This window comes from Myripristis murdjan, chromosome 9, assembly GCF_902150065.1.
Source record: "Myripristis murdjan chromosome 9, fMyrMur1.1, whole genome shotgun sequence".
NCBI lineage: Eukaryota > Metazoa > Chordata > Actinopteri > Holocentriformes > Holocentridae > Myripristis > Myripristis murdjan.
Window position 1 is genome coordinate 14,358,592 of NC_043988.1, and position 25,359 is coordinate 14,383,950.

The 25,359-nt window shown below is 44.2% G+C and overlaps 1 protein-coding gene across 4 annotated transcripts in view; it reads left to right on the forward strand.

Moving 5' to 3' along the window:
- mctp1a (multiple C2 domains, transmembrane 1a) overlaps positions 1-25,359 on the forward strand; it is a 181,992-nt gene that overhangs the window by 128,512 nt on the left and 28,121 nt on the right. For 3 of the 4 annotated variants that reach the window (XM_030060841.1, XM_030060842.1, XM_030060839.1), the window contains 5 exons: positions 527-629; positions 1,227-1,328; positions 1,889-1,963; positions 4,414-4,533; positions 13,127-13,243. In XM_030060841.1, the coding sequence (XP_029916701.1) occupies positions 527-629; positions 1,227-1,328; positions 1,889-1,963; positions 4,414-4,533; positions 13,127-13,243 (517 nt within the window). The remainder of the gene's footprint in view (positions 1-526; positions 630-1,226; positions 1,329-1,888; positions 1,964-4,413; positions 4,534-13,126; positions 13,244-25,359) is intronic. The other variant, XM_030060840.1, reaches the window with a different exon arrangement.

Genomic DNA, 25,359 nt, shown 5'->3' on the forward strand with positions numbered 1-25,359 from the left:
ATACATTTTACAGTGATATACAGTGTGTGTGCGGTGTGAGTGTGAATATATGTGTGTGTGTGTGTGTGTGTGTGTGTGTATGCGTGTATAGATAGACGGAAAGGGTTAATTTAGTCGTCCTTCAAGTGCACATCTTTTCATATAGCCTCCCTTCTACACATAACATCAGCCTTCTCCACGCTAGCCTAGTTTTCAAAAAATGACATGTCAGAGCTTTTATGTGCTTCTCTCTTTCTGTTTCGGCAGCTCATGCAGTGAAGTCGTAGTATAATATCAAAAGTGTCATGTTAACTGTGAATTTTAAACTTTTATGTGAACTTAAGATATGGTTTAACAGAGAAACAGACTATATCAGAAATACAGGAGCCATATGTCATATATAGAGTTGAAGGTATTTTAACTGTAAATGTAAAGGTATAGTCCATGCCGATATGACAGTGATAGGATTTCTGTCACACAGTTTGAGTTTATAGTCTGTGTATTTCCATATACATGTTTAAGGTCTTTGTCTTTGTGTGTGGTCCAGCAATGTGAAGGACATCCACTCTGTGCTGGAGGTCACTGTTTACGACGAGGACCGAGACAGAAGCGCAGACTTCCTGGGGAAGGTGGCTATCCCTTTACTAAACGTAAGTCAATGGTAGATTTCTGTGTTGTTGTTGTTTTGTTTTTTTTTCTTTCCTCCCCTGGGGAAAATAGAGAGAACATAGAGGAACGGAAGGAATAAAAACACACGGTGGAAGATATAAAAAGCAGAGGTTATTTTTGCAACTCCACAGATGAGACTGTTATTATTTCACAAAGAGAAAGAGATGACAGGGAAGGGAAAAAAGAAGAGATTGATAGGTGAGAAGAAAGAAAATGAGGGGATGAGAGATGATATGAAAATGACACTGATCAAGAGACCGAAAGACACAATAAAAAAAAAAAGATTGCCTTTTATATATTTGGGAAAATTTATATATGTGTGTGTATATATACAGTCTATGAAAGAACTGTGTGTGTCTAATGTATCCATGCTCTGCTGTACAGTGTGATTCCCCAGGATAGTTAATTTCTGTTTGACAGAGCTGAGCTGCAGTGGGTAATGAACAGGTACTTGTCAGAGTTGCCACAGTTGTTTTGGGTTCCCTGTCAGCGCCAGCAGCTGGGGTTCAAAGGTGGCCCGGGGAGCCGATTCAGCCGGGTATTGCCAGACAGACGCCTGTCATGTCCCTCTCCCACAGATCCAAAATGGAGAACGCAAAGCCTACGCCTTGAAAAGCAAGGAGCTGACAGGGCCAACAAAAGGGGTCATCTTTCTCGAAATAGACGTGATTTTTAATGCTGTAAGTCTTTCTTTCGCTTTTTTGATTCCCCTCCCTGTTTTTTTTTTTTTTTTTTTTTTTGCCCCCCATCATCTTTTCTCCATCCCTCTCTTGTTCTCTGCAGCCCCCCCCTCCACTGCTGTTGTCTTTATTCTGTTTGCCCCCCTTCTCCCCGCGCTTCCATCTCGTCCCTCGTCCCTTGTCCCTCGTCCTCATTTTGGCTTTAATTATCGAAGACTCCCTCTCAGCAGCCTTTGTTCGTCCATTCACTGTCGCTGTGTGTGTCCTATAGCGGCCATCTTACAGCTCTCTCTCTCTCTCTCGCTCTCTCTAGCCTCTGACATGGGGCACACTCTATGCATGTGCTGCCACATTGCGTATTTACATAATGCATTTGAAAAAAAAAAAAAAAAAAAAAGTAGTGACACGTTCCTCAAAATCATCAAAATAAAAGCACCCCTCCTCCCATTCAAAGTACTCAGCTGAGTCATTTTTTTCCCCTTTGCATCCTTTTAAGTTGGTGTTATTTTGATCTCCATTTGATGATTATTGATACTGTGTGTATTCGCTCCCCTCCCCAGATTAAGGCTGGCCTCAGAACATTAATCCCCATAGAGCAGAAGTATATCGAGGAGGAGCCCAGGGTGTCCAAACAGGTACATCAGCACCAAACACCTATCTACTACCTCTGTATCTCATCTGATCAATGTCCTAACACCGGTCTGAACAAAAACCAACATGCCTGGAGAGTGGCATCTTGTGAGGCACAACAACTGTGTGGGCAAGATAGAACGGGATGATTGAAAGAAAAAACAGCATCCCTCTCTCTTTTTCTTTTTTTTTCTCTTCCTCCTCTCCTCCTCTCTCCCTTCTCTCCATCTCTCCTGCCTCGCTTCCACTCTGAGTGGTGAATAGAAATGTCAAGCTGTCAGCTCTGGGGTGCATAAGTAGATTGGCCATCCTTATAGTTGGCCCTCTGTGCCACTGCTGCTTTGCACTTCATTGTCACGCCGCTCAGTGTGGCGGCACCACAAAGGGCTGAATGGTGGGGGCTGGCCCACATCAGACATGTCATATGAATGACCGTTTGGACTCAGCAGTCAGCGCTATGCCATGCACAGCACAGCACAGCACCGCACCGCTCAGCTCAGCATCGCATATCACAGCACACACCAGCTCCCATAGCCTTTTGTCAGCCTCTCATCTATTCCCATCTATCCTCACTCCCCTCTCATCCCTCACTGTTTCTGGTTCCGTCTTTGTTCTGTCTTTCTGTCTGTCTCGCTCTATCTCTCGTGCTCTCGCTCTCTCTCGGGCCACTGTCCACTCCCAAGTGCACCGTCCTTTTTTCATCTCCATTTCACCTCTGACTCACGGAGATGACCCATGTCAGCGTCTCGCAATGATGATGTCACAGGCTGCTTTGGAGGGGCTGCCCCATGAGGGCTCTTTTGTGTGGGAGCAGTTCCCCCGCTGTTGGTTGCTGCCTAGTGTGCTCACACACACACACACACACACACACCAAATAAATAACTAATATTTTACAAAAGCTGTTTGCCAAATTCAGCCATTTCATTATAATTATGACGTTTGACTTAATTTTTGAGTTTACAGCTTTCAAAGTGTTTTTAAGAATCACTCAAGGCACTCCATGCAACAATTTATTAAACATGAAATACTCTTATCATTACCAGTAATGGCAATAATGAGCCAAGAGGAGCACAGCGTGTACATCTTGTGGGTTGCGTCGAGGAATGTGGAAATGACTGGTTCACAGTCTTGTTGTCCTCGGGGTCTGTGTGTCCCCAGCAGGACACCGTCACTCTGTCATCCTTAGTTTGGCGACAAAAAGCTGCTCTTAATTATACACAGAGAGAGGGAAGGATCCTCCCCTTATCTTGCATTGAAGCAGCCAAATGCACAGGCTTTCCTATAGCGCGGTGCAGTACACACACACACACACACACACACACACATAAACAAGGAGTAAAATAATAGGTCAGAATTTTTTGAAGAGCGATCTGCACAGACAGTTTGTCCTTTGGGAGCACTTTCTCCTGGTGGTGACCTGATTGGGTGGTTGGCGTTATGCGCTGCTGTTGTGCTATTCCCTGACTGGTTGGCAGCCCAGGGGGAGGACAGCAGTTAGCCAACTCTCTCTCATCTCTGGCCAAATGCCTGGAGAACCCTCAGGGAGGGCAATTCAGGGATTGTGTTGGAAACTGTTATTATTGTACTTAACTTTATCACTAGGAGAGTAGACTTAAAGAAACACTGTGAGTCAGCTTGTCTTACTTTTAGTAGTCGTTTGTCCCGCACGCCGATCCACATCCATATATAGTTATCCAAAGGAGGAATACCAAAATGTCCTCACAGTGTCCTCGATGCCAGCATGTTGTAATATTGACTCCGAAATGAGGCCAAAGCTACAAATCTCAAGTTGTAACTCAATGCCCTTGTCTGCTGTCCCAGCTGACATTCCACAGTGTCAACACAATGGGACACTACAAAGCGCTTTTAACATCGTGCCATATTAAGACGTTCCTTTGTCATTTTCACTAAGGTGCTAATAGTTACTGATTGTACGCCTCGTATGCCTTTGTGTATCTTGTAACTTGAGCCCAGCAAACTGATGTGTCCAAGATGTGCTCTCGTGTTCGGTGCTTTCTTAAAATTTGTTTGCTATGCAAACATCTGTGGTAACCAAGGGGCTAGTTAATGATTTCACTTGCTCCTGTTTTATATTCTCATGCATGAAATCTTTGAATAAAACTTTTTAGACAGTATTCATATGCAGCCACTTTACAGAAGTCATAAAATTTTTTACTGTATGACGTCTCTTATTGTGATTCGGGGCTTTTTTGTTCTGCCAGTGATACTCGGCTGCACACCAAGTCTCATCGCCATTATCCTCGTATTCACAGTACAGCATGTCCACCCAGTTGTTATTTCTATATCATGAAATGCTGAAACGAGTGGTACATTGTGTGCGTAACACCGTGCCTTGCTCCTAGCCTTTTGTGTCACATTTCTAATGTTCTGTCTTTGCTTTATCACCTTGTATGTTTTTTTTTTTGTTTTTTGTTTTTTTTTGTCTCCCTTCCAGCTGCTTTTGCAGAACTTCAACCGTGTTCGGCGCTGCATCATGTTCCTGATCAACGCAGGCTGCTTCATCAACAGCTGCTTTGAATGGGACTCTCCACAAAGGAGCATCTGTGCGTTTGTGGTACGTATGTTTAACTATACCTTGATGAGTCACATGTACCACATCCCATGCCGTACAAATTCACATCTATACCAAACCTGAAGGACAGAAAGATGACTTCCTCTACACATCTGCTCTTTATAGTTACTACAAGGCTTGCTTAACTCTTAATATGAACAGCTTTTCACGCAATAAGAACTAAATTATATTTCACAGGGTAGCACGCTGTGTACGAATTAACATTTAGACGACAGGCCAGACCTGGCTCACCTAACATTTTCAAATTAATTGCATTTGTTTTAACCTGCTTAGAGTGTTACGTTAGTTTGGTCTGTCATATAACAGCCCACAAAGTTTCGTCAGTCTCAGGAATTCAGATGTCTGCACTGAAATACAAATGACTGCACTTTTCCTTGACTAACAAATTATCTGAAAGCACAGCAGAGAGGGACAGTTCTCCCTATGTTGTTTAACCATCATCATATATTTTACCTGTAATGTGCTTTATGCCTGTTAACATCTGTACAGACAGACAGGAGGTGTGTATTATGTTCATAGCGGCTGTAGGACTGCGCTCACAAAGCATCTGTCCTTCAGCGGTAATTGCACACTCTAGCACGAGAGATCGTTGATGTCTCAAGCACAGTGAAGTGCATTCCCATACTGTAGCCCCCTACTAGAACATTTTACACACACACACACAAACACACACACACACACACACACACACACAATATCTTGATACGGCAGATTCAATTAAGTCCTATTTCTGTCTTTAAAACATGCACTTGTGTGTGTGCATGAACATGAACTGCTCTCTCTCTCTCTCTCTCTCTCTCTCTCTCTCTCTCTCTCTCTCTTTCTCTTTCTCTCTCTCTCTCTCTCTCTCTATATATATATATATAAATATATGGCAAGTGTCAATTTTGACACACACTTGTTGGGATTGAGGGGAGATGTGGCAGCTTTAACACTTTAACGCTTTTTCTTTTTTTTTAAGAAAAGGCTCTCAGACATCAAAATGCAGCCAAAATCTATTGCAATTTGACAAGCAGTTTCTGTGGACAGTGGAAATGGCAGCCTCTCTCTCTCTCTCTCTCTCTCTCCCTTGCTCGCTCCCCTCCCTTCCCGTCATCTGTGTCTGGTATTAAAAGGTGAAGTGTAATTGGACAGCGGAGCTATCAGTAAAAGACATTCTCCTCCAGGGCGGTGAGTGGCTTCACGGAGGTTCCAGCCTTACAGATGACAGAGCAGGCATTTAATCCTGTCTGGTTCAGTGTCCTGACTTAAGTAGCTACAGGACAGGTGGACCCGCCCCGCCCTAGCCCTTTACCATGGGGGCACTAAGTGTCTCCGCGGCAGACATTAGACATTAGCAGCATTTGGCTGTCTGACACTAGATTCATTTCTGTAGAGGCTGTGTGTGTGTGTGTGTGTGTGTGTGTGTGTGTGTGTGTGTGTGTGTGTGTGTGTACAGTAGATTCCAGTGTCATCACAAGACATGGGTCAGGTGAGACACAGTATTGATCAGTTAACATTTTCTCATTGTGTGTTGTGCGTTCATGCGTGCAAGAGGGAGAGAGGGTGCATGTGCGCATTTTCTCTCACATAAGGCCGTGCGTCGGCGGGAGTCCTCGTGTCTTATCTTTTAGAAATAAATGAAAATGTCAGGCAAAAAATGTCAAGGAATTCACAGAAAACAAGGTCACTTCAGAATTGCCAATCTGCATGGTGAATGTGGAGGGAAGAGGCAGCCTTGGACAGCACAGCCTCTGTGTCAGCACACACACACACACACACACACTAGCGTGAGCCATGTTTAGCACTTCGCCCTCTCTAAAAAGTGCAGTGTATCGTGCGTCCGACTGCGTGCAACAATGTCGACTACTCATAATTTCATTGTGCTCGCTAAAATTCAAAATAGACGGTGACGGTGATAGAGGACGTATCTAGGCCAAGGGTATAGTGTTTGGGAGTTTATAGGAAGTCTGAAATTGGGGTTTCATATCTCTCTCTCTCTCTCTCTCTCTCATTTGGGAGTCTGTTACAGTAGGAGTGTGCATTAACTAAAACATCAGAGTATTTAGGTCCTCTCCTCTACAGAGGTACTCCCTCCCTCCTGCCTTCCATTTCCTCATCCCTCTCTCCCGTTTCCCTCACATTGAGAGGCCTCTTAATCACTTCACTCATCTCTTTAAGTGGGTTTTTATGGGGGGCCATCTGGCCAAGGTGGTGCGTTAGTGAAGGTGTGTATGCCTCTCTGTGTGTGTGTGTCCATTAGCCTGTGTGTGTGTGTGTGTGTGTGTATTTCTCTCTGGCTGTCTTTCTAGACAGATGTTACACTCAACTTTTCAGCACACTGTGGCTACAGAGGTGGAGGTGTGGGCAATCCAACCTCTACACCTCCGAGTGTGTGTGCTTCGTAGTTGCTAAGTAAAGCTGTTTGGGGTGGGGGGACGTGTGTGTTCATCTGTATGTGAGACTGTGTGAAAGTCGCACAACAGAATGCAGTTGTCATACAGCGTCGTTTCATGCCGTCCCCCTCCACACAAACAAGCATCTTCTTCTTCATGGTCCCTTACTCTCCTTCTGCCCAAATCCTCACTGCCAGCCGCATGTACACATCAGCCATTAGTGCCAGCTGTGATTAGTGTGTACGTTGTGTGTGTGTTTTGTGCGTGTGTGAATGAGAGCGAGAGAGACATCGCATAGTCTCACATGTCGTTTTCTCTCTTTCACACACACACACACTGCTGTCACCCACCCATCCCTAGACAGTGAATCAGCCACCATGGCAGCGTCGCCTCAGGCGTTGGCACAATGGACGGGGCTGGAGTTACCTCCTGTCCTGCGCGATGGGTGGTGTTTCTGCATGAGTGTGTGCATGTGTGTGTTTGTGTGTGTGTGTGTGTGTGTGTGTGTATGGGTGGGTCTTGGTGTCGCCATCTCCGTGTTTGTCTCAGGGTTAAGCGTCTGCTTCCTCTCTCCACACCTGCAAGCTGAGCTCGTCTCCCTCCTGTCCGCCCGTCCGTCCCTGCTCCCCTTTATCTCTCCCTCCCCTCCCGGAGAGCTGAGGCCATTGTGGGGCTGAGCGGTGTTGGGTTCTGTTCTCCTGCTGCTGCCAGCTCTCCCCACGGCCCCGGCAAGACAAGGCTGTTATTGCCCCAGGGACCGCAGGCCTCAGCGACTCTTCCTCCAAACAAATTTGCTGTAACTTTATCTGCAATTGGGCCCTGAATTGGGAGCAAATAGAGGCAGCTTTGTGAAGCTCAGGGAAGGGCGAGGGCAGCGAGCTGGGGGTTGTTGGGGAGGCAGGGGAAATGATACCGGGCTCTTTTATGTCAGGCAAAGTAGGACTCTTATCAGGAAGAGAGCCCAGACAAGGGAGCTACTTCTGGAGGAAACTGGAGCACCTATCACCTGCTTTGCATTTAGATAAAAATTCACCCTGCTGAAATAAAAAAAGGAGGGGAAAAAAAAGTAAAGACAGGTACAGAAGCACCTATCGGAATGTGTGTGTACGTGCGTGTGTACAGTACGTGTGTGTGTGTGTGTGTGTTTGTACATATCTAGACTGGCACTTTGACACGCACACACGCACTGCACTAGAGACACCACAGCAGTCACTGGTACACACCACTCCAGGTCTCTTTAAATTGCTCCTTTGACTCCTCTTCAAAGAACCTGTCTAACTTTTAAAAGTTTTAAAGTCGGGAGTTCGTCTTTGCCCACAGCAAGGGACAGCTTTGAAAGATATACTTTCACATTTTACTGCTCTCCTGATTTGCAAAATGAATGATAGTTGAAATATAGTGGCACGACTAACAGCGAATACCAAGTCAGAGTTTTAATCACCAGAGATTGATGCTCACCAGAAAACACATGAGGCCTCGTGCTGAGGAGTCAGACGTACAGGATCTTCCGTTTCCACAGGTACAGAAGTGACGTGACAGCATTGTGGCCGAAATACAGCAGATGATATATTATGTTTTTTTTTTTTTTCCTGTTATCTTTATTTCTGTTTTTCTATTAAAGAACTGGATTGGGTCTGAGGAGTTCATCTTTGTGGTTCTGGCTGCTCTTTATCAAATGAACAGTACAAGCTGTGCTGTGGATCTGTTTCTCTCAGAGAGCAGCAGGGGGCAGTCTAGCACCACGCAATGAAGGGCAGGTCCGGTCACAAACAGGACACACACACACACTCCCTCCCTTCTCCGCTTCCCTCAAACTTAACAGGACTTCTAGTTGCTATCTGGCAACACTTAGTGCCAGCATGGAAATTGATGTAACAGAGATAAAGGGGAACTCTGAAATCCAAACTTCAGTTTCACTCCGCTGAGACAGAGCAGGGAAAAACTTAGCCTGGTGTGCGGTTAATGTAAGCCAAAGTACTGAATATTACCCTCCCACAGTGCCACGGCTCACAGCCGCAAAGACACGCATGTATTTTGAAACAAATAATGCAAGATACAGCGCTCGACGTGCTGGACTACGAGCTGCTGAATAAATCATTCACCTTTTTTTTTTTTTCCCTAAAACCACATATTCTTTAGTTTAAGGGATTACTTATGTTTTAATATTGAAGACAACATCAAACATTAATAACTATAATGAAATCCAGACACAGAGACTTGTCAGAATAATTTAGCCCACTGACTTTGTTTATTATTATTTTAGCTAAAATCTAACAAATAATATCATCACGGTTTTGCTTTGTTCTTGTTTGTGATTGTCGATTGCAATTATTCCTCTCATTTGAATTTCAGCTTGTGCTCAGCTTGTGAGGATTTCCCAGTGCAAATATTGCCTTTAACTATTTTTGAAACGGTTTATTGGATTTGACGGTGGAAAATATTATTTTAAATAGTTTAATGACAAGTGGGTAATTTTGTTCATTCAATTTTCAGTGCGTTTAGCCAAATGTTTTTTGAAGCACAAATGATTTTGAAGCACAAAGGATAACTTTTCCTTATGCAGTGAAGGTGAATACTTTTCAGTGGTCACCTAAAGTATTTTAGTATTTAGGAGTAAAGGTCCATTTTTGTTTTACCTTTCCTGACACAAGTTAAATTATTTTGACCCCAAAACTTAAAGTTTGACTTTAATTTACAAATAATCAAAAATATCCATCATGGAAAAAAATAAGCTCAACTAAAATTATTACATTGACCAATACTTTACCTTTGCAGTCCACATAATCACATGTATTATATTATTGAGTTGTATAATGAGAGAGAAGAAAAGGGTGAAGCTCTCCCCCTGTGTCTTTGCGACAAATAGGAGTTAGGTATTTATTTGCATCATTCTTCTTCTGGTTAATACTCTCAGGACTAAATTAGAGAGAGTTTGCATAATTTCAAAAAACATAGAAACACATGCACTTTAATGCACACACATAAATACACACGCACGCACACGCAGACTGACTGAACATACTGTACATGAATATTTCTGCATTAACACATGACGAGAATTCAGCAGTGTTGAACTGAACAGCAGGGACGGAGCTCGGTGAGCATGCCTCCGTGTGTTTGTGTGTGTGTGTGTGTGTGTGTTCGTGTGTGTGTGTGTCTGTGTGTGTTGGCACATACACTGTGAACTGTCATTGGTCACTACCCATTGTAGAGTGTGTCTCTGACCACCCAGAGAAGTCAACAAACAATTCCCATAGACTACATCTGGAGCTTCATTTTGCATTATTTTTCCCCCGCCTCAGTCCAACATGTTTCCATCCATCTTAGTCTGTTTTTTCCCTCCTCCTTTCTCTGGTCACTGACATCCACAGCGGGCTCCTTCTCTCTCTCTCCGTTCCCCAGGCGGAGAGCCTTCTATCTGGGGTAGCTAGCGACGGGGGGTGCCTGTGATCGGCCGGTCCTGGTGGAAAGGTCCAGGCACTGCAGGGCCCCCCTCTTACCCTGCCTGGGGGCAGGGAGATGGGGCAGGGCCGGCCACTGCTGGGCCCGGGTGTCCGGTTCCTCCAGCTGCCAGTCAAAACTTCGCCCTCAGCTAGAATAACCAAATGGAGGAGGAATGAAGGGGGGCGACAGGTTAAATAACCCCTGGCGAATGGAGAAGAAAGCAAGATTTAAAAAACAGAACACGGAGAAGGGGGGTTTTGTTTTAAGATTTCATATAAACATTAGGAGAGTGAGGAACAATAAATGTAGCTATCGTGTGATAATGACATTGTGAGCAATTCGAGAAGCAGAAACTATAATACCGGACATATTTATAGTGTGTATGGCGTATACCTGAATAGAAGGAGTGTGTGTGTGTGTGCATGTGTTGCTGCTTGTACATGTTTGTAAGTATGCCGTTATTTATAGCTGCAGGAATAGACTTAAAACAAGTGAACTGCACGTTTTTGAAGTAATGCATCTATTGCTGAATTGAACTGTTTGTTAGTACCACAGATCCTACAGATTTATGAACGGGCATGTTTTGTAGAAGAATAGACAAGTTTCATTTCATATAATAAATGTGTGCGTGTGTATGCGTGGGTGTGTGCGCTGTTTCTATAGGAGAGCTTTCAAGTTAAGTGGAGTAAAGGTTATGCAGCCTATTAGGACACAAATAAGAATTATTGAATATTTTATTTCCAATTCTCCAATAAAGCCTCGTCACAGAAAGAGTGTGTGTGTGTGTGTGTGTGTGTGTGTGTGCACAAGAGTGGAGTTGGAGAAAGATTTTGCTACTTTTTTAAGAGATTCAGTTGTTGTACCAAGGCCACTCAGGTCTATTTGAAGAAGATGTTTTGCTGTGAGCATTATGCAAATTTCCTGGACATTTCTTATGTTTAATTTATATTTTTTGTTTGCTTTGTGTACTCAGTGTCTGTTTGTTAATTTTGCATGAGGGTACAGTTTTGTCTCACAGTTTGGATATGAGCCTTTCAAACTTTTTTACTGCTTGAGAAGGGGAAAAGTTGAGGATAAAAATTTAATTGAGTTGTTATTGTGAGTGGTTGTTTGCACCGGCGCGCATCTTCGCTTGTTTGTGTGTGTATACGAGGACAATGGGATACCGATGGCATGGTGTGTATAGGTGTGTTTGTGTGTCAGACCACTACAGTAACAACAGACCTACATACACACTCTTGAGGGGCTGTTGAACCTCATATTCACATTAACCTTAGACTGTAAACATAATGAAGAGCCCAGTTTCATTATCTCCTCTTTCTGTCTCTCTCTCTCTCTCTCTCTCTCTCTCTCTCTCTCTCTCTCTCTCTCTCTCTCTCTCTCTCTCTCTCAAACACACACACACACACACACACACAGCAATACAAGAGCGCCAAACAATTTGCTTGTTGATGACTTAGCTTCACCTCTCTCTTGCTGATGCTGCTCAGTGTTGAGCCAAACAGGATGGATTGTAATTGTTAGACGGACCAATTCATCTGATTTACACAGTGATAGTCTCAGTTTCACCATCTGAAAGTTTCCGATCAAAACTGTGATTCTTGAGAGCGAATAAGTTTCCAGCGGAGAGGAATTAATTTCAAAAACTCCTTTGCATCGATTTAAAATAATGAATTTATTGTCCTTAAATTTGATTCATGTGTTTTACAAGGGAAAAATGGTATATTTGGATACGGTTGCATTTTCAGCATTTGCTGTAATTGCCAGTGAGGTCTTATCTGTCATGAAAATGTCTATATTTTAAACATTAAATAAATAGCAACGAGATAAATTGTCCTCTTTTTTTCAAAAAATGTTTCTGACAGCTTGTATTTCCACAAAAATCTGTCATGTCTTCTTGCTAAACTTTTCGAAACAATTGACACAAAGCCTCTTTTCACATTTTGACACCATGCCGCCATAAAATAACGCGCTGCCATCATTAGCAATTTTATTTTCCCACAGATATCTTCTTCTGGCCACCGCAATAATCTGTTTTCAGATGCTAAAGAGACCTGCCAAAAGCAGAATACAGGGTTTTCAGAAAGGTTAATTTTCAGATGGTACTCTTCTTGTTTGGTGATGAGAGGGGAGGTATGGGGGTTATGGTTTTGGCAGATGGGAGTACAGGAGGTTAGAGATGGGGCACAGGAAGCTTTTGGGGCAGGAGAGGGGGTATTGGGGCTTGGAGTGACAGGGTTAGGGACTTAGGGTGTGGGGTTTCGAAGGTCAGATGCTTTGGTTTGGGGGGGTGGGCTGCATGGAGGGGTCAGTGTTGACGTGCCGCGGCTGAAACACTACGTGACCTCGGCCTCTGGGATGATTGGCATGGATGAGAGAGACTCTGACGGCTCGCACTCATCCTCCTCATCGTCACCCTCCTCACATGAAGGCCCAGAATGCCCGGAGGGTCAGGATGTTGAACCTCGGCTCACAGAGACCAGGGCTACCATACCTTTGTTGCAGCAGTCTCTTATTTTTTACGCTTTGTTCATGGCGTTTATGATTCTGCATATGAAAGCGCGTCGATTCCAATCGCACATATGGTCGGCGTACGTTTCTCATGAGTTCGCCTCCCGCGGGTCAGTATGGGGTCTTGAATGTATACATTCTCAGCCCATAAGGGTTTGCTGATTTTTTTCATTCGTTTTTTTTTTTTCTTTTTCTTCTTTTCACTTTTCCTCCTGACTCTGTGGTCTTTTTCTCTCCCTCTCTAGCTTTTTGTTATTGTCGTCTGGAACTTTGAACTCTATATGATTCCTCTGGTGCTGCTGCTGCCGTTGGCCTGGAACTACATTCTCATCGCATCGGGGAAGGACACGAGACAAGATGTGGTGAGTAACCCCATCACCGGTTGATATCCCTCCGCTTCTCTTTCATCTCACTGTAAACGGCTTTCTCCAGGCCACATGATGCAGGGTGAAACTCACACACCATTGTTTTATGCAAACATTACACCATTGTTTCAGTGACATTCATTCCATTCGCATATATTTTAGTTCTTTGCTAAAATACTCAAATGCACATTTATTATACTCACCATATGAAAAAAAGTGTATACGGCCAGGAGAATATGCTGTACACCTGAGTGAAAAGGCAGCATGCCTAAGAAGCACAAAAGATGAAAATTTATTTAATTTAAAATGTATATCTTCATAATGTAAGGTACATTTTGTTGATGCTGTTGAAGTCATAAACTTTTTGCAACTAAAAATTGGAATTTTATGAAAAATTCCTGCAGCTAATTTTTTTTTTTTCTTTTTCTAAATTACAAAAATTCCCTCTACCCTTTCAGGAACTGCATTCTCAGTGCAATCTCACATTTCTCCCTTTGCTGTCTTTGAGGCAAAGAAAAGGAAGAAATAATAGGCTGTCACCTTGAGCTATGTTACGCCACTTACCTGCTAGTATATTTATTTAATTCATTTATTTTTATCTCTTATTCCAATTAAATGATGTCAAAGCAATGTCATGGAGAAACAGACATGTTTTAATCATGGCCAGGCACACTTGGAGGGGAGGAGGGAGGACAGAGAGAGATAGACAGAGAGAGAGAGATAGAGAAAGAGAGAGAGGGAGCGAGAGAGAGAGAGAGAGAGAGAGAGAGGGAGCAAGAGAGAGAGAGAGAGAGAGAGAGAGAGAGAGAGAGAGACCTAAACTGGACTGCGGAGTGAGCGTGAACAATGAAGTGATTAATTTTAATAAGTGCCTTTTGCCAGACTCAGTTGGAAATAAGCAGTTAACAAACCACAGATTTTCTTGTGGTCGGTCTCTCCCTCTATGTGTGTATATATATATTTATATATATTTGTTCGTAAGGATTCTTTGTGGTAGATTGTTTGGATTTGGCAAAGATATCCATTAAATCAATCATTATAATGAGGCAAATCGTATTTCTCTGTGCCATTGTATTCTTACGAGTAATTGTGTCTCGGGAATATGATTTGAGTAATTCCATGAGTTGTGATTTGAGTGTTTCTGACTTTGTAAAGCCCTCTTTACTTGCAAATCCCATCTTCTCACAGTTTATATATCACTATGAAATAACTAAGTGGCTACAAATGTGGTTTTAGTTTGCCACTTTGGCAAAAACATAAAACTATGCAACATACATTTACAAAGTCAGTCTTGAGAACTAAATCAGTAAAAGTCTCTGTATTTGTTTCTTTAAATAGTACAAGTTTGATTAATTGAGACTATCCATGTGATACAAATAGGATGATCACAGTGCCTTAATAAAATGGTTGTAAGCCCCCCATTACTTGATTAATATTTATTTGTTATTCAGATATTTTTTATTAGCACTACACGGTGTATTTCCCGGTCCTCACTATAAGAACCATTCATTGTTTCAGCTTAAAAAAAAAAAAAAAAAAGGTATTTCAACTTCACACGCTAATTTAAGTCTAGAAATGGTTTTCAGCTTCCCTCAATTGGGTTCACTTACAAAATAAACAATGTATTTGTGAATGACAGACATTTCCTTCAGGGGGGATTTTCCAGCGCCTGTAGATGGCGACAGTGCTTGACAAAAAAAAAAAAAAAAAAATCACACATGCCTTAAGACAAAACAGGCAGAGTGATTTGTACGTCTGCCTTCCGTTTGTATTCATCCAGACCTAATGATGTTCTTTTCCCATGCACTTTCTAATTAATGTGAGAAAATGAGGCAACAAAGGTTACATATTCATATAATATGCCACTCACTTCACATACTAGTAAGTACATGTAACTCCCACTTCATGCAGAATTGCTTTTCTCTCCTCCTTGAAAGGGACTATTGTGTCTGAAGTACTGCAGGATTTGGTTGGAGCATTAAGACATGTTGATATTCATATGTTGAGTGCCTTTTAGCATGATAATGTTGCCGTGCTCGACTCTAGAAAGTTATCCCATGTTCAGTGACAAGAGGAGCCGTGAATACTTATTACTGTTACCGACGTGGGATCTACAGTGTCAGAGTGTGTCATGCCCTCTGTGTATGACTTACATTTGGTATCTTTTTTGTTTTTGGAATGTAAGTACCGCCACATTTAGCCCTGGAGTCCGGACCACACATTTTTGACGGGTTCAGACTCGGGCTGTTTTTGATTCATGATAGAGTGAGTATAGCTCTTAGGGCCACAATCAATATCCAGTGTTTTAAAACAGCTCCGTTTGGCACCTTCGCCACCAACCATAACCAACAGTATTTCTTTTTCTTCCCATTGTAGTTTAATAATTCCTCGAAGCCCACAATATTTCTTAATCCCCGCCCTGGCTGATGGCTTTATTACCCGTCCCTATTTCCTCCAAAAGTTGCCTCAGTGTCATCAACTCCAGCGTCTGCTTTGAGGATAGCTGGTGCAGCTCAGAGGAATTAGCCTGGGTGCTTGCACAGCGTTGAATGCATTAGCAAAGCCAAATAAAGATGTATTTTAACCATGAAAGAGAGAGAGAGTGCAGTCACTAGTGTACCGCTACTCCTCCTCCTGCTTCTACTCCTCCTACTCCGTCTCACATCTCACCTTATTCCAATTAGTTTTCTCCGCGCTGACCACAGTAACCGATGAGATGACAGCAGGGCTTAACGTGATTGTGCTGTACATGTGCTTCTAGCAGTCCAAGTTCGCATGTGTGAGGATGGAAGTGTGTGTGGTGGTACTGGTGGGCCAGAGCCACGTGTTTTCAGCATGGTGGTGAGAAAGTCGGAAACAAATATGGAGTGGAGGAGGATGGGATAGCACTTGTGCATTAAGCGCATGTGTGTGTGTGAACATGCAGGTGTGTTAGGATGGTTTTGTTTTGCTGCCTTGTGCAGTCAACAGACTTTTCTCTGGTCTTCTCTGGTTCTCTTTTAGTCCAAGGTTTTGATTCAGTCACACGAACACACACACACACACATATGCACGCACAGTCTCCTACTATGACACTGAGGAAAACGAGGAACAGAAAAAGTGTGTGTGCGTGTTTGTATATGGTGGCTCAGTGGAGAAAAAGTGTGTGCATGCATATGCCTATGTGTGTGTGTGTGTGCGTGGATTCCTTTGCACTGAGCAACAATATACAGGCTGAAAGTGGGATTAATTGTCTAAGATTAGCACCATTAATGCCCCTTTTCTTCCCTCTGTGACAGTTGTGCTCAACAGTACAGAGCAGTATGGGCGACACAAAGACGATTCTCTGACAATCACCATCTCTCGTGTCGAGGCGCCGCAATCTCACTGCCTCAGGATTGGCGAATGTGATGAACCTTCTCTCCCTGCTCTGTTATCATATCTCTTTCTCTTTCTCTCTCCCTCTCTCTCTCTCTCTGTCCCACTCTTTTTGTCTCTATCTCACTATATTATGTATAGCAACACATACAGGAAATGTATGGTGCTGTAAGCGTGTGTTATTTTCAGGCATTTATGTTTGCTTAGGCTACACACACACACACACACACACACACATGCAGACACATGTATCCCCTGAGTCCTGTCCCTGTTTGTTTTCAGACAGTTTCCCATTCTGTGGCTGGTGCAGGGGGAAGCGGGTACAGCGAGAGCGTATCGGTGCTCCTCACTTCCTCTCCAGCTCCTTGGATTCCTCTTTCGAGTCTTTATCAAACTGAAGTCATGGCCGACTCGCTGTTTCCCTCTTGCACTTGGCAGGGGAAAGCAAAGAATAGAAAAGAAAACAAGGGGGGGAAAGGCTTTCTAATTACTTTAAACAACACACCAAATTAAAGCATTGTGCTGAGCCGAGCAAGGGTCAGCATCCGGAGCGCTGTGGTTTTCCAACAGTCTGGGGTGAGGGTAATGCCAGAGGAATCTCTGCTGAACTCACTCTGAAGGGGGGGAGACGGGGGAGTGGAGAGAGAGAGAGAGAATGAGAGAGAGTAAAGAGGCAAAAAAAAAAAAACCTTGACACTTGAGTACAGACTTCCTAATGAACTGAAGGGCCTTGCTTCATCTGATGGGTTCAATGTGAGGGCCCTTCTCCTATTTTACACCACAACCGCAGTCCACAACCCCTTCTATAGCAGATAAACAAACACAATGTTCTATACACGCTGTAATTCACCACTCAGGGTCACTGACTGTTGTGTGGTTACATGCTGCTTTGCAAACAGATCCCGGATCAGCGCTCCTTACCCTTGCCCCAACCTTGACCAGTACCTGCTAAGCAGCCGGAGTGGCCTCAGAACAGCGATTAAAGGAGGCGATGCACCAGCAGGGTCAGCGACCTCCACTCTTATCGCGTCGCACTCCGACCTGTGAACCCTGACCCTCGTCCTCCTTTTCTGTCATCCCCGTCCTCCACGGCAGCACCATTAGCTGACCCGCGTGTCACGCTGTAATGTGCTCTCTGGAACAAACAAAATCTCTCTCTCGCTCTCTCTCTCTCGCCCTCTGTCTCTGGTTAGCGCTGTAGCTGACATGCTGCATAGACAAAGCCAGGCTGAAGAGGGGGGGAAAAAAACATAAAGAACAAATAAGACCAGATTTTCCCTGTGCTTTTTTGCTGTATGCTGAGTGTGACCCTGCTTTCAGCGTGACATTCAGTACACTCTGTATCAAGGAAAGCTTACCCTGTCTTTGTGCTTTTGAGTGGAGTCCCCTGTTGTTCGGGAGGTGGAAGGGCACTTTAATGACATGGCTCTCCTCTCTCCACCTCTGTCTGTTTTTTTGAAATCTGGAACAGTTGAGCGTTGTGTCCCATCGCAGGTCTGTCACAAAAGAAGCTGCCAGTAGGCTTGGCTTGGTCAAGCAGAGGACAGACAGCTCAGCTGGAAGGGAAAAATATTGCAAGGCGTGTGTGTGTGTGTGTATGAGTGTGTCTGCATCGGTCTATCTGTGTCATACCTGCTTGTGCGTCTGCTTCCATGTGTATATATGATGGGCACTGGGATTAACGAGCAGACACGTGTCCCAATAGAAATATTTTTTTTTTTGCCATCCCATTGGCCCAGAAAGGCCCTTACCAGATGTTATGAAGGTGTTAATTCCAGTGCAGGCTGTCGTAGAGGGCACATATAAAACACGCTGATGTCTCTATCTACCATGGGATGACGGGCAATTAGGCCTCGTCACACTGAAGGACCATCCTCTTTATCCCATGCTCCAGACCATTACATGGATTCACCCACTGGATCCAGCAACCCATTACAGAAGAGAAGACCTTAATGGCCTGAAGATACTTCACACTTACAGACACGTCTCCAATGGGCAGAGGGAGCCCACTGCTAATGTTTATCCTCCTCTGCCGTTAAAGAGGGTTTTTGCAAGCACAAATGTAGAGTTAATCACCCTTAGACTCGCAGTCCTGTTTTCATGTTATTTTATATTTATGTCTGGCTCGTCTATAGTTAAAAAAAAACAACTTTTCAAATACCGAAGCCCTTATTTTCAAAAGTGCATTACATATAAAGTATATTTATCATAATATATTCATAATATATTATAATATGTTGTTCATAATTGTGAAAAAAGAATCGGATTTCCTTCCACAAACTTTATTTATAGTATGACTTCATTGCCATTCTTCATTGTCTATTTTCTCCCTGATTTTGCATTTCAAAAAAATCTTTGCGTCTCTTTCTTTGTGTCTCTAAACACACTGTGCCTTGACATCTGCCCTCATTAAGACCGGAGAAGTAAAGGGGGGCAAATAGTAGGAACGCAGCAACGAAAAAGAGGAAACACAGCCTATTAAACCTCAGCTTCTCCGGAAAGTCACACCTCCACTTTTCCTCCCCCCCCAAAAATGCAACGCTGGAAAGAAAAGGAGAAGGGAGCGGGAGACAGAAAGAGACGGAGCGACAGAGAGACGGAGGCAGAGGAAAGCAGCGGTGGATGGCAGGCACTCCTCAGTGCAGAGTCAGACATGGCAGTTGGTGACAGGTGACAAAATCAAAAGGTCATGTCACTTTTAACTGGGAGCGCCTGTGCCCCGCTGATTTCCCTCGTGCCACCCCGGCATCATCGCGCTCATCTGCTCATCTCTGCTCCTCTCTGCTCCGCTCTGCTCCTCGCGCTGCCTCTCTGTCTCTGCTAAACTTGCAGACAAGCTGGCAGGCTGGCAGGCAGAAAGACAGGAGACGGGCACAGTTTGAAGCAGGACGGGAGCATCGGGAGCATCAGGAATACCACTGCAGAATCCTCCCAGCCTCCCTTTTCATCATGTTGTCTCGCTTTCTCTTCCCTTTCCCTCCATTTGTCTAACTCCCTTCATCACACTGAACCTTTGTAACTGTCTGTGCTCTTTGCTAACAACGTCAGCAGCTCAGGGTGTCTGCCTCAGCGCTTGTTGTTGTTGTTGTTTTGTCTATACAGTGTGCCCGCTGTAGCTTTTTGACTTTTTTCCAGTTTAAACCTTGAGTTTAGGCCTACAGATGCACGCTTGTGTGTGTATGTGTGTGTGTGTGTGTGAGCGTGTGTTTTGTCTGCCATACATTACACATAAAGTAGGCCACATACCCACTTTAGCTTTCTTCTTTACAATTCTGTATGAAAAACAATAAGTCAGACAAAATCACTTGGCGTCTGACTCAGACAAACATCTTGTCTCTGTATTCATTGTATTCTCTGACTTTTCCAACAATGCTGATGGAGCATGCACTATAAAGCAGTGATTGCCTGGGAACAGCCCCTGAATATCTGACTGCGCCTACATACATGTGTATTTTCTCAGCAATTAAGCAATGAAGAATGTACTCTGAGGAAGAGTTTCAGGCTTGTAAAAAGTGAGCATTGCCAAAGCTCTTCTCTCCAGCACTCACAGACACGGCCTTGGCTTCATGAATACGGAACCGCCCTTCTCACCCCCATCCCGAGCCTCCAGCTCCAGCAGCACCCCGGCCTCACCCCTATCTGCCCCCCTGCTGGGTGAGCCCTGGCTGGGGCAATGCAGATGGAAGGGCCCCCCTGTGAGGGCCACGGCTCTGACAGCTTGTGAAGGGCCCGTCTGGGTCAGCCAGGCTCAGCCAACAGCCCTTATCAGACGCACAGCCCTCCCCCAATCTGCAGAAACTGTGGTGTAGGCAGGATACACACACACACACACACACACGCATACACATACACACATGGACAGTGCATACCAAGTAGGGCCTTGAGATCCCCCAGCCAGCCAGTCAGCCAAGCCTCAGCAGCTGGAGAGGTTAAAACCCCCTCACGTATCAAAGAGGAAGAGCAGCAGGAGAATGGAGGGGGGGAGGGTTGGAGGAATGGGAGAAAAAAGGAGGAGAAAGTATATCTTCATGTTCGCCGGGATGTCTGCCTTGGCGTCAATTCCCCCTGCGGCTGTCATTGGGAAGGTTAGGAGGAAGAGAAGAGAGATAGTGGAGCTCAGCCAGGCCAGGGAGAGAGAGCAGAGAGCGGAGAGGTGTTTCTGAGGAAGGGTGAAAATGATGTGGTACTAGCTCAGGTGGTGGAATTGTACTCTCTCTCTGCCCAGTGCATGCGAGTGTGTGAGCGGAGGTGCGCGCGCGTGCGTCTTTCATTGATCCAGTCAGGGTCTATCCTGTTCTCCTTCCATGGAAATAGCCCACATCCACTCGCAGTGGAGTTTCCCGGCTCGACAGCCTCTCTCCCTACCTGTCGGGTTCGGTTTAAACTCTCCAGTACGTCTCCATACTGGGTAGTTAAATGTCGGCCTCTCTATGTCTAGTTAGTTAGTTATGTGTCTGTGGTGTCCGTTTACTGCATCAAGCATCTGGGTACTTTTGACTCCGCACCTTTTATCCGGCTTATCCATGGCCATATCCTTGGCTAAAAGCCCTTTTCACACACTTAGCCAAGCGTGTGCTAATTGTCCAGAGTTTAAGTGTTCCAGAGTATGGGGAAGACAGAACATGATTGGCCAACTTTAATTAGTGCCAGTGTAACCCTTCCTCCACGCACACGCACACACACACCCCTAAGTGGTCATCCATAGTGGTAACAAAGACAATATGGCAAGCGCATATAAGTATAACTTTAATATTTATGTTCTGTGAATTCACAGTTTTTGGAGGACATTGTTTGATGTGCTCTCCAAAATTGTGAATTCACAATTTAATTTATACATGCATACAAAGCAGTTGTAAAAATGGTTACGTACTTTTTAAAATAAATGTTTCACAATAACACGACGGGGCCATGAGACTGTCCCGTAAGCAGAAGATCTCAGGTTCAAACCCCCGTGTCCCCGAGAGTCTGTCCTGTGGCCTTTACAGAGACAGTCGGGGTGCTGTTGTGCAGCTGACCCCCCCTGTGGCGCAGAGAGGAGAAAACACAATTTTCGGTCTCGGGGATGAATAGAGAGTCGGTGTTTCAGTGGTATCAGTAATTTCTGCTTGTGTTCCAGAGCTGTCAGACGGTACAGTCTCTCAAAACTTGTATTTCCTCCATTCCCCCTTTGCCACTCTCGCATCCTGTTCATCACACCTCACTCCATCATCCATGCAGCAGGGGCGAGCAAACATAAATACAAACATCAGATATAAGCACTGTTTTTTTTTTTTTCTTCCTTCTTCAGCCAACTTTTTTTTCCCACTCCAGCCAGACTTTTCTCTTGTGTTGGCACAGAGAAGCAGTAAAGGGTAGCGAAAGGTCTGCTTGTATAAGAATTATGTAAATGAGTGATCAGTGCAGATGCAGAGCGTGCATGTGTCATGCAGCTCCATGGCTGTCTAAGTGTTAATCACCAAACAGCGTAACCGCCATGCCCTGGACACTGCAGGGACGTATTCAAGAATCCCACACAGCCAAACAACACGACAATCCATGACCTCCGGCCCCTGACCCAATTGGCTGTAATAACTGTGGTGTAATGAAAAATTAAGTCATTCACATTCCTTCTGTATGATTGCAATGCTGGTGATGATTTCTACGGGCAGCGGTTTTTGTGATAGGGAAGACAGACAGCCGAGTGAGGACAGAGGTGTTTGTGGCAATTACTTTTAACGGACAGCAATTGCTTTCTCTACGAGCGGCGGATCCACAACGAAGAGAAGTACAGGAAGACAAGAGGGAAAAATCAAAATGATGTACCAGAGCACAGGCTGGGATCTGAGCCAACACAACAGAAACATAATTCTTGCAAATCAGCTTTTTTAGCTCTGAGCCACCAAGGCCAAACAGATACATTCGTAGTTTCACAGCTGTTTGAACTCTCAATGTCACTGCGCTCACTTATGTTATTTGTGTGTGCGTGTTTTTTCCGTATTATCACCATCTTTGTATGTATTTACGGGGCACGGTGTAATCTGTAAGAGTAGCCTGTATCATTCCTGTATCATTTGAATAGGTTTGAATATGTTAATCCCCACCTTAGTAGATATTGAATTGACTAGAGCAGCTCTGCAGGCAATGTGAGCTGCGCCCCATCCTGTCGTCAGGAAAGCTTTGATGCTGCCTTGCTGTAATGATAGTAATTCAAACAACATGATAACAGGGGGGATAAGCAGACAAATGATATCATATACTAAACAGGCCTTAGAAAGAGAGAAAGAATGGGAGATCAAGACATAGAGAGAGAGAGAGAAAGAAAGAACGAAAGAAAGAAAGAGAGAGAGAAAGAGAATTCATCAGCTGCAGTGAGGTAATTTATATCATCGCTTACTGAGACAGTAGCTTCAGTATGCGCATTTAGCCGTGGCAATCTTCAGGGCAGATGACATGTTCGGTGTCTTTTTATTTATTAATTTTACACTGTGTCTCGATGCGGGAAACATGACTTCTCTCTGTAACCAGGGGCGATAGAGAGAGAGCAGAGCGGAGAGCAGAGGGAGACAAACGACTCTATCATTCTCTCTGTCTCTCTAGGTCATGCTTCTCCAGTTAGCTCATGTTCATTCCCTTTGTTTAAAGTTTGGAGCGTGTGCCAGGCGTGCCCTAGTAAAGCCTCTGTGCAGAGGAATCCATTATGTTTGTATTTTGGCACGGGTGAAAAGATTTGGGAGGAACCGTGATGACTTTATAAACAGTTATAGTTCATTTGTTTAGAGTTGCCAGAAGGCATTCATTTTACAGTATCACATCGACATCTTTTGCCTTGGCTGAGCTCGAGCGCTCCCTCTCTGGTATTTGTATGGGAAAGTAGGCTATATATTCTGTATCAATAAAGAGATTGTGATTCGTGAACAATAAAGCGTGTTTGTCTAGACAGTAATGGAGTCTCAGTGAACTGGGAATAACCAGTTGCTATACAGTCAGACAGATATACCAAGGAGTTCCATGCATACATGCACAGCGCATTGCCCCAGTGACTCTGAGCTATAGATAGAACACACACACACGTAAATACACACACACATGCAAACACACACACACACCAGTGCAGAGAGTACTACTGACTCTCCCCTCTCAACTCTGCTGTTCTGAACCCCTCTTTGTTTCTATGGGAAGCTGCATTTACATAAGAAGCTTATGTCAGCCGCTGCATAGTTTCCCCCCTTATTCCAATGAAAAACAAAGGGACAAAAGCTATTGTCTTGTTAAGTAATGATTTTTGGATTTCTCCAAACTAGTTTATGCCGTGGTGGAGGTGGTTAGGGGATGTGCCGATGTCAGGGCTGTGTGGAGGTTTTTTGGGGGGTTTGGGAGTTGGGGCAATCATGAGTGGAGCTGAATTCTGAGGTTTACAGATGTAGGACTTGCGATATGGATGTTTTGTTTATGTAAATGCGGAGCGACGATGTGACCTTGTAACTCCGATGCGTGATTGACGGGAAGGGGGTGTGTGCAAGCTACAGCAGCAGTCTGTGGTTTTCACTTTGGCGGTATTGTGCCATGATCGAGAGCGAGTGCATGCTCATTTTCCAAACAGACGTTGAAAGACAAACACACAAAGATGCATAAATATACATGTGCATGCATGAACACACTCCGTGCCGTATAATGTCACTAAGCTCTGTGTGACAGTGCTAACAAACAGCGGCCCCAGCTGCTCTTGTAGGTTCAGAGCTTTCTCTATGTGCCAGGATACTTAGCTAGTAGCAGTGTTAGCAGAGTTAGTTTGGAGTGGGGCATTTGGGTGCACACACACCAACGTTTACATAAAAATGTCAGGCAGTTGGAATCCATTCAAAAGCCTTGAACTAAGAAAGGATAGAGCTTAAATTTGTACACAAGACACATGCCAAAACAATGTTAAAAACACATTAGATATTTAACATGAAAACACTAAAACTGTCACTATGAGTGTGAAGTCTGATGTTATTTCAGATACATGAGAAGTTATTATGAACTTAGTTTTTGGATTTGACATGAAAGTCCTTAGCTTTTGAATTGTAATGTTTTTGTAACTCATTTTTGTAATTGATGAAGACTTGTGAAGGTTGAATCCAACCGTTTTTTTCCATGGCACGTGGCATTATGAAAAAAAGCAAGTGTTGCAAGAGGAAGAGAAACGCAAAGTATTGTATATGACATTTTCCACAAAGGAACTTCTTCTTTTGCTATTTTTCAATGCCGCTTATGTTTGGTTGAAAAATCGCTTCTTTTCTTCTGTCTTTTTCTACCTTAATTCAATTGGAGAATCTACAGTTTGCTTGTTTTATTGTTGTTGTCCGTGTTTCTGTGCATGAGCGCACGTGTGTGTGTGTGTGTGTGTGTCTGCGTGCATGCTATTGTGTGTGACTGTCTGCACTCCCTCTCTTGTATTCTGTCAGCGGCTGTGTGTCGTCTGAGTGGAGGTATGTTATATGTCTCAGGGTATCTTGGGGCTTCTGAGCTACAGCAGCTCCACTTCCATCGGTTGTGGTCCACTGAAGCACATAGTTGCTGTTCTTTGTCACTTGCTCTCTCTGCTGCAGGCGTCTTTTCCCCTCCTCTCTCTTGCAGCCTCATCCTCTGATAGGATATGGAAAGATAGAAAGATAGATGGTATTGAGGAGGGGAGGGTGACAGAGGAGGTGAGGGACAAGCGCAGAGGTTAGGGAGGTCAGAAGAGACAGGGCACAGTCAGAAGAAGAGCGTCTCGTCCCGCTGAATGGTATAAGATT